Source organism: Heterocephalus glaber, unplaced genomic scaffold, assembly GCF_053883595.1.
Source record: "Heterocephalus glaber isolate CG9 unplaced genomic scaffold, H.glaber_assembly_v1.0 deba00001673, whole genome shotgun sequence".
Lineage (NCBI taxonomy): Eukaryota > Metazoa > Chordata > Mammalia > Rodentia > Bathyergidae > Heterocephalus > Heterocephalus glaber.
Genome location: NW_028258410.1, coordinates 23,946,389 through 23,956,065, shown reverse-complemented (window position 1 = coordinate 23,956,065; position 9,677 = coordinate 23,946,389). Strand labels below are relative to the sequence as shown.

The following is a 9,677-nucleotide window of genomic DNA, read 5'->3' as shown; positions in this document are numbered from 1 at the left end:
TCCACAGCCCTCTCAGGGCAGGCACTGGGCACTCTCCTTGGGGAGACGGGTGGCCTGTTTGTGGCTCCAGGCGTCTGTTTTCCCATTTCACGGTGACGGCTCTCTGGTACAAGCAGTTCCTTCTGCTCGTAGCGCCCGCCCTCAGCCCTTGTCCTAAACACTACACTACCACTCTTTTTTTTCAGATCTCTAGTCAGTTCGGGCCCCTCACAACTTCTCGAAGCAGATTATATTTTTATGTTTTGGAGGGAGTTGGCCAGAATCTAACTCCCCACCTGCAGGCGCTTAGGGGGCCATAGGTCACTCATATTCCTTGATGCTCAACCTGGCATTCTGGTCCTAAAAAGATGTGGGGATAACAGAAGAGAACATCTTGGGTTACCATTTTCATCATACACCTGCCCACCCGGAAGGTCTCCCCGGGCCTTTTAAGGCCCAGGAATGACTCCGCCACACCTGTATTCCTAGCAATCCTCAACCACTTCCTAATACAGTACTTATAACTCCGCCTTCTTCCTGCCCCTGACTTTCTGCGCCTGCGCCCGAGAGGGGGAACTGGAGGCTGGGTCGTTCCACTCCGCGCCCGCCGTGGGAATCCTTCACTATTTTCAGCCCCCATGGTGGAGCAAACTTTGGGCTCTCGGGGTCTACAATTATTAGTTCTACTAAATAATAGAATAAGGTTGGCTTCTTTATGCCGAAAATAGTCTTCATTTTGTTTAGATTTGCCCCCATCCATAGAAATGGTACAGTCCAGCATAGTTCCGCCCTCTACCCACCAGCCCCCGACACAGGCGGCAATTGGCGGCTGCTGTTTTTGTCGTCATCGCGTCGCGGCGGAGGTAACTCCCTGTCGGGGCCACGCCTTCTCAGAGAGTCGGAGTGCCTTCGCGGTTGCTAAGCGGTCTTGGATACCTGGCCGCGGGATGCTGGGAGACGTCAGGTGAAGATGGTGGTCACTGGGCCTCAGGTGAACAGGGCTGCGATGTAATGGGTCGGCAGGGGCGTCGGGGTGGCCTGGGGTCTAATGACGGCCTAGCCAAACTGCCCGGGAGACCTCTGGGTCAGTTTTCTGAAAACTCCGAGGTCAGCTAAGGTAGTCTACCAAGGGCATGTAAACAATCAGAGATCCCAGACCTCAGACTGGGCGCAAATTTCTTAACGCCTCACACTGAGTGGATTTGTAATCGTCTTACTGAACATGAAAGCGCACTGGACAAGGTATCGTACGGTTTTAGACTCTTGTCTGTCTTCGCTGCCGCTCTTGGTCTTTTTGTCACTCATCTGGAAAAATAGGAGTTGGCTGGTGAGGTTATTGAAGTGAAAGCGAGAGAATGGTTGTACAGCGCAGCCCAGATATTATTTTTAATATCAGTGTTACTGTTTTTAAGCTCCTTGTCCTTAAGGAAACTCATTTCTGTGTAGTTGTGATAGGATAGGACTCCCCAGGACCCAAACAACAAACTGTTACCTGGAAGTGTATCTTTCATTGCACTGTCTCTTTAAGAGCCATCAAATGCGGAAAGGAATATATTCCCTTTTTCAGAGACTCCGACTTTTGGCAAAAAAAATTATTAGTGGCAAAAGCGGAAATATATAAATTCCAGTGCTGGCTGTGATGATTATTTTTTCTGGGATAACCACACAATAGATAGTTCTTACATCCACTCTCCTAATAATTGAGTGCTTTTTAAAAAAAAATCAGTAAACTGGAGAAAGCAGAATGCAATATTGTATGTACAAATATGAAATTAAGTGTGCAGTAGGTGGAATAAAAAGTAAAAAGCGGTTTACAATGGTAGAATCATGGGACATTTTTTTTTAATTATTCAATTGTTTATCATACATAAGACCACATGATTATAATACAAAGGGGGTTTAATGCAAAGAAGTTTTTTTGTTTTGTTTTGTTTTTTGGTACCGGGGATTGAACTCGGGTCCTTGAGCTTGCGTAGCAGGCGGCGAAACCACTGAGCTAAATCCCCGGCCCGCAAAGGGGGTTTAATACAAAGAGGTACATATTTTTTTTTCAACTGGACAAAATGATTTTTAAATTCCACTGGAAAAAATAATGAGACTAGCCTGAAAAATTCTAAAAGTTAAAGGTAATAATGAGAATTGGCTCTTCAGCAGAACAAGATATTATATAACATATGATAGCTGTGTTAACTTTTCATTGCTATGACAGAATATCTGAGAATATCAGCTTAAATGAAAAAAGGTTTATTTATTTTTGGTACCAGGAATCATACTTATGGCCTTGCACTGTGCTGCTGGGCTACATCCCCAGCTAAGAAAGGTATGTTTTGGCTCATCATTGCAAAGGTGTCAGTCCATGGTCAGCTGGCCCCATTGCTGTGGGCCTGAGGTGAGACAGAACATTATGGTGGAAGTGGCTGGTGGAGCAAAGCTGCTTACCTTACAGCAGTGAGGAAGCAGAGGAAGGGCCAGGGGACCAGATATACATAGGCCCCAAAGTCAGCCTCCACGATGCAGTCCCTTCATTTGTGAATTAACCTACAAGATCCAGTCACTTCCCAAAACTGATCAGCAATCAAGCCTCTAACACAATCAGCCTTTTAGAGGATATTTTGGATCTTGATCATAATAGTAACTACATTAGTATGGAACTGAATAGAAACTTACAGGCAGAGAGAATGTAATAGAATTTGGAATAAGACCCAGAGATATGTATAGGGATTTATTATATAGTCAAGGCAATATTTTACATCAGCTGTGAAAAGATGGATTGGTGATGAGTGGCCTTCTAATAATTAAGGAAAAAATAATGAAATCCAGAAAATTTAAATGCTAAAAATTTTTTTCTTCTTCTGCTTCTTTTTTTTTTTTGATACCAGAGATCGAACTCGGGATCTTGCACTTTCGAGGCAGGTAGAGAACCACTGAGCTAAATCCCCAGCCCTAAAAAATTTCTTTTGAGGTAGAGTCTTGTTATGTAATTCAGTTTGACTTTGAACTTGCTATGTAGCACAGACTGCCCTCAAACTTGCAGCATACTCCTGCCTCAGCCTCCTCAGTGCTGGGAATTGTTTAAAAAATTACATCATGGGCCGGGGATTTAGCTCAGTGGTTCTGCCACCTGCCTTGCAAGTGGAAGGACCTGAGTTCAATCCCCGGTACCAAAAAAAAAATATATCATAATAGTACTACTGGAAGAAAACATTGTTGCATGTACTTTCAACATTTCTAAATTTCTAAATTTGTTTGTTTGCTTTTTTGGTACCGGGGGTCGAACTCAGGACCTTGCGTTTTTGAGGCAGGCAGCGGAACCACTGAGGTAAATCCCTGGCCCTCTAAATTTCTAAATCTAATGCATTTCTAAATTTGTCACAGAATCCAGAAGATGGGAAAAGATTAGTACTTTCAACTTATAATTTAAAATCTACTGGACTTGGTGGTGAATGCCTATAATTCCCACATTCATGAGGCTGAGACAGGAGGATCACCATGAGTTCGAGGCCAGCCTGAACTACATAGCAAGACCCCGGTGACCAAAAAATAAAAATAAATCTGTAGTACCTATGAAATTACACCAAACGAGCTTCCAGAAGCCAAGTCTAAAGGCAGCTAAACTTATGAAAATACTTATAATGAAAATAGAAAAATATGAAACTCAGTAAAAAAATGAGCAGAGTATATGGTTAAGCAAATCAGAAGAAATACAAGTGACTGATACAGTAATTCCCCCTTATCTTCAGGGAATGTATTCCAGGACCCCTCACAGATGCCTGAAACCACAGGTGGTACTAAACCCTATTTATGCTGTTTTTTCCTATATGCACATATCTACAATAAAGTTTAATTTATAAATTAGTCACAGTAGATAACAGTAATTGTAAAATAGAGCAATTATACTAATATGCTGTAATAAACTAGGGGAATGTCATCTCTCAAGATATAGTGCTGTGTTCAACTTTTTTGTGATGACGTGAGATGATCCAGTGCCTCTGTGATGAGATGAATGAGGAGAATGATGTAGGCACTGTAATATGGCATCAGACCACACTATGTACAGATTACTTGAACACAACCATGGTGATATCAAGACAATCTGATAATTGAATGACGAATAGTAGGGTAGTGTATACAGCAGAGATACACTGAACAAAGGAAAGATTCATAGAGCCGGACAGTGCAAACTTGTTTTTGTTTTGTTTTGTTTTTTTGAAGCAGAACATTTATTGGTACGTTTTAGATATACATAATGATAATATTCACAACAGGGAATTTGCACCTGTACATGTTGTATGTTGCTTCTTTTTTTCCCGTTCCCCTCCTTTTGACGCCTCTTCCCCTCCTTGTTTACAAAAGCTTTGTTTCCCTCTTTTCCTTCTAGTCTCTCTTTTCTGGACAGTGCAAGATTTTATCACACTACTCAGAACTACTCACAAATTAAAACTTACAAATTGCTTATTTCTGGAATTTTCCATTTAATATTTTTAAGTCACAGTTACCCTTGGTAACTGAAGTCTTGGAAAACAAAACTATGGGTAAGGAGAACTATTGTATTTTATTGGTAAAAGTGACAAAAATTAGGATTGTATGGAATGTTAGTAGAAGTATACATTATTATGATTTTTTGAAGGGGAGTTTATATATTATTCAGCCCCTTAATAGGTAGGAATTCCACAAATATGCAAAGTGCACAAAAATTTCATGTTTATGTTTTTAGCAAATATGTTGTACTAGCAAAACATTTGAAGAAAAACATGTCAATCAGTCATGACTGATTAAAAAATTGTGGTACATCCTTAAAATGGAATACTATGTAGCTATTTGGAAGAATGTGGTAGATCCATATGTGTTGACATAGAAAGATGTCAAATATATAAAGTTAGGTTAAAAAAAATATGTTGCAGCCAGATCTGGTAGTGCACACCTGTAATCTCAGCACTCTGGAAGGCTGAGACAGGAGGATCAAAAATTCTAGCCCAGCTGGACAACTTAGCAAGACACTGTCTTAAATTGAAAAAAAAGTGCTGGGGATGTAGCTTAGTGTGAAGGCCCTGTGTTCAATCTCCAGTACAGCAAAAAAAAAAAAGAAAGAAAGAAAAAGAAAAAAGTTGCTGAATGTGGTAGCACATGCCTATAATCCCAGGACTTGGGAGGCTGAGGCAGGAGGATCGCTGCAAGTTCACAGCCAGCCTGGGATATGTACTGAGTTTAAAGGCCAAAATAGGGCTGGGGATTTAGCTCAGTGGTTTCGCCGTCTGCTGTGCAAGCGCAAGGACCCAAGTTCGATCCCCGGTACCAAAAAAAAAAAACCAAACAAAACAATAAAGGCCAAAATAAATAAATAAATAAAGGCCAGCCTGAACTACATAGCAAGATTCTGTCTAAAAAAAAAAAAAAAAAAAAAAAAAGATACTGTTTCATAAAACATAAAATAAAACCATAAGTTAACGTATGTATAAATCAGGGCCGGGGATGTAGCTCAGTGGTGCCACGCCTGCCTGGCAAGCACAAGGTTCTGAGTTTGATTCTTAGAACCAAAAAAAAAAGATTCTAAATGTCAGGCATGGTGGTATACACCTGTAGTCCTAGCTATTCTGAAAGCTGAGGCAGGAGAATTGAGAGTTTGAGGCCAGCCTTGGCCACATACCAAGACTATCTCTAAGAACTGTAGAAGGCTCTACCCTACACTGAACAGTAGCAGTGAGAAATCAGGTTCAAATCTTTTCTTTAGGGCATCAGAGTAGGGTGATGGGAGGGCAAAGCCATGGAAGTAAGCTGGTGGGAGGGCCACAGCAAAAACCCAGGCACAAAAGCCAGAATAGGCTGGGTTTTGTTTGGCCTTCACAGCTATGTTTATTTATTTCACTCCTAACCTTGGGAATTATGTTTCATAGATAGGTTGCAATTGTATACCCTTCCTTTATAAATTAGAAGTGGAAGGCAACTATTTTGGGGAGGGGAGGGCTTTCTTGGGGAATGTTGATTATTGTTTTTCTGATCCATCTTTCTTCCATAAGGCAACCATGGAGAAGGATGTTCGGAGCACCATTCTTATAAATGCATACAAAAAGGAGGTATTTACCATCAACAGTGGCTATAAATCCATGCAGAAAAGGCTTCGAAGTAATTGGAAGATTCAGAGGTGACCATGACCATGTGTCTTGCTTTCCCTTCTAAGTGATCATTATAGCCTTTAGTTATGTGGAAGTCTTATTTTCTTATGTACAATAAATTATTTGTTTTTAAATATTGCAGGCTTTCTCTATCTTTTAACTTGGGTCAATACTTCAATTTATTTATTTATTTATTTATTTAGGTACCGGGGATCGAACTTGGGTCCTTGCGCTTGCAGGGCAGGTGGCAGAACCACTGAGCTAAATCCCCTGCCCTATACTTCAATTTAGTAAAAAGAAAAATGAGAATTAAATGAAAATATGTCTATAGAGAGTGTATGTGTAATGTTTTCTTTCATGTTTCATGTGCATATGTATTGGGGAGTTATTGGGGATTGAATCTAGGAGTTTGCACATGTTAGACAACTGCTCTACCACCGAACTACAACCCTAGTCCATTTTATTCCGAGATAGGGTCTCATTAAGTTGTTTAGGTTAGTCTTAAACTTGTGATCTTCCTGCCTCAGCCTCCCGGGAAGCTGGTATTATAGGCATGCACCACCATACCTAGCTTTGTATGTATGTTTTCTTAATGAGTAAGACCATATAATTATGTTGATTAAAGGAAGAGCCAATGGAAATAGTAGATGGAGTTTTGTTGTTTTCATTTTTGTTTTTAGCACTAGGGATGGAATCCTTGACCAAGGGCTTTTACACTGAGCTACATCCTCGGGCCTTTTTATTTATTTATTTATTTTTTGGTACTGGGGATTGAACTCGGGACCTTGTGGTTGTGAGGCAGGTGGCGGAACCACTGAGCTAAATCTCCAGCCCCAGGCCTTTTTTTAGCAGGCGGCGCAACTGAGCTAAACCCCCAGCCCTGGCCTTTTTATTTTTTTTTTTTGTTTCATTTTTTGTTTTTTGAGACAAGGTCTCACTATGTAGTTCAGGCTGGCCTTGAACTCAGTATGTAGCTTAGGCTGGCTTTGAACTCAAGGCTATCCTCCTGACTCAGATTCCCGAATGCTGGGATTACAGGTGTGTACTACCATGCCAGGCACCCTTTTTATTTTTTACCTTTGAGGCAGGGCCTCACTAAGTTGCCCAGGATAGGCTCAAATTTGTGGTCCTCCTGCCTCAGCCTTCGAGAGTACTGAGATTGCAGACATACACCACCACATCTGAATGGAAGATTTCTTTACATTTTAGCATGGTTTAATTTGAACACATTGACTTATTGGAAGTATTTGAACAGAGGCTAGATGACTCTAGGGCAGGCCTGTGAGGGGCTTCTCACTTTGGGAGTGAGGCTGGGAGGTCCCTTGGTCTCTTGGCCTCTGTGGCCTTGGTTTCTTACAGTCAAGAGGCTAAACTGTGTGATAAGTTGGTTTAAATTATGGATCTGACACTTGCTTTTAAAATCGTATTTCCAGTTTAAAAGATGAAATCACATCTGAGAAGCTAATTGGGGTGAAACTGTGGATTACAGCCGGGCCAAGGGAAAAATTTACTGCGGCTGAGGTAAGAAATATCCTAAAAGAGAAATATAGTGAGATGGTTAGGAACCCAGGCCCTGAAATCCTGGATTTGAATCTCCCGTCACTACTTACTGTGTTGGCCTAAGGTAGTTACTTCATCTTTGTCTTTATCACTGAGGGGTTGTGATGAGATAATCCATGTAAGGTGCCAAACACACAGGGAGGGCTGGTTAAAGATTAGTAATATGTTTTTGCCATATTTTTGCTTAGAAAATAGGAAAGCTTCATTTAAAATTAGACTTTTAAGGCAGGCACAGTGGTGCACACTTGTAGTCTCAGCATTCTGAGGGGCTGAGGCAGGAAGATCATCTAGCCTGGAAACTTAGAGAGACCTTTTCTCAAAATAAAAAATAAAATGGCCTAGGAATGTAGCTTAGTGCAAAGGCTCTGGGTTTCATTCCAAGTACTCCAAAAAAAAAAAAGGAAAGAAGCTAGGAATTTAGCACAATGGCGCCGCACCTGCCTCACAAGCCCAAGTCCTGAGTTCGATCCCCAGTACCAGAAAAAAAAAAAAGGAAAGAAAATCAAACTTTCAAAATTCTATTTCATGAACTAAAGAATGATAAATATAAAATCTAGCATACAAAATACAAGTATTGGTGAAGATGTGAAAAAAATGGGAATCCTACACTATTGGTGGAAGAGTAAAATGGTATAGCTGCTATGAAAACAGTGGTTCCTGAAATATATTAAACATAGAATTACCATATGATCCATATTTCACTTCTAGGCTTATGTACAAAAGAATTGAAAGGATCTCAGAGTAATTTGTACACCCATATTAATAGCAGCAGTTTTCAGAACAGTTAAATGGGGGAAACGGCCCAAGTGTCTGTTTGCAGGTGAATAGATAAGCAAATCTATATATCTAATATGGGATATTATTCAGCCTTAGGAAGTAAGAGGGCCTGGGGCTGTAGCTCGGTGGTAGATTGGGTGCTTATCATGTACAAGGCCTGGAGTTCAATCTCTGGCACAAAAAAAAAAAAGTGAAGGAAATTTTGATACATGCTTAAAGATAGGTGAACCTTATATTAAATAAACCAAGGCAGTAACAAAAAGATAAATATTGTATAATTCTGCCTACATGAGGTATCTACATTAGTAGACTTCATAGAGACCAAAAATGGTAGTTGCCAGGGCCTGAGGGAGAGGAGAATGGGGAATTATTTAATAGATTTCAGTTTTGAAAGACGAAGGGTTCTGGAAATTGGTGACATAACATGTTAAGTGTGTCTAATACTGCTGAGCAGTATAATTAAAAATGGTTAAGATGGGGCTGGGGATTTAGCTCAGTGGTTCTGCTGCCTGCCTCGCAAGCACAAGGACCCGAGTTCAATCTCCGGTACCAAAAAAAAAATGGTTAAGATGCTAAAGTCAGGCAAGGTATATTTCACCACAGTTAATGAAGCAAAGAATCCAGGACACAGCAGGAACCTTTGTCACACAGACTTGTAGGAAGGGAAGCGGCTTGACGGCAGGTGAGGGTGTGAGGAGTAGGCAGGCTGAGGCAGAACAGCGCCATTCTTCGGAGGAGGTGGGCCAAGATCTCGTGATGTTTCTGCTTGTCTCTGTGGGAAGGTGGTCTGCAGAGGAGCATCTCTATTGTCCTTTTGCTCTCAGTTTGTTGCAAGATATCCTTCCCAGTTGGGAAGGGCATGGACAGAGACAGGATTGTTTGATCAGCGTAATCGAGAGGAGTAAGAATTAGCACTGGGGGGTGGAAACAAAGTCTTTGTAAATAGGGAGGGGTGGAGGGTTGAAGGGAGGGCAGGGGAAGGGGGACAAAATAAGAACCAAGATGCATCATGTACAGGTACAAGCACCCAGTGAGAAATGTAAACGTATTGTATACCTAAAATGTACCAATAGAATTTTAAAAAAAAGAATTAGCATTGGGATTGTGGAGATCACCAGCTACCCCTGCCTCTTAAGACCCTGAAGGAAATGGACCACAGAAGGCAGCAGCCTCGAAAAAAGGAATGATTGATTACGTGTTGGGCTTTGGCACCACTTTCCTTCTATACCTAAGGAAGCAAAAAAGAGAGGT

The 9,677-nt window shown here is 41.1% G+C and overlaps 1 protein-coding gene across 9 annotated transcripts in view; it reads left to right on the top strand.

Annotated features, from left to right (window-relative positions):
* The first annotated feature begins 778 nt into the window (after positions 1 to 778).
* Ift52 (intraflagellar transport 52) overlaps positions 779 to 9,677 on the top strand; it is a 51,794-nt gene continuing 42,895 nt past the window's right edge. The window contains exons 1-4 of one of the 9 annotated variants that reach the window (XM_013077143.3): positions 799 to 970; positions 3,261 to 3,298; positions 5,994 to 6,118; positions 7,523 to 7,610. In XM_013077143.3, the coding sequence (XP_012932597.1) occupies positions 6,000 to 6,118; positions 7,523 to 7,610 (207 nt within the window). In that variant the 5' untranslated portion in view covers positions 799 to 970; positions 3,261 to 3,298; positions 5,994 to 5,999. Of the gene's footprint in view, positions 971 to 1,001; positions 1,222 to 3,260; positions 3,299 to 5,993; positions 6,119 to 7,522; positions 7,611 to 9,677 lie in introns of those variants that run through there. The other 8 variants (XM_004858205.4, XR_205783.4, XM_013077144.3 and 5 more) reach the window with 8 other exon arrangements.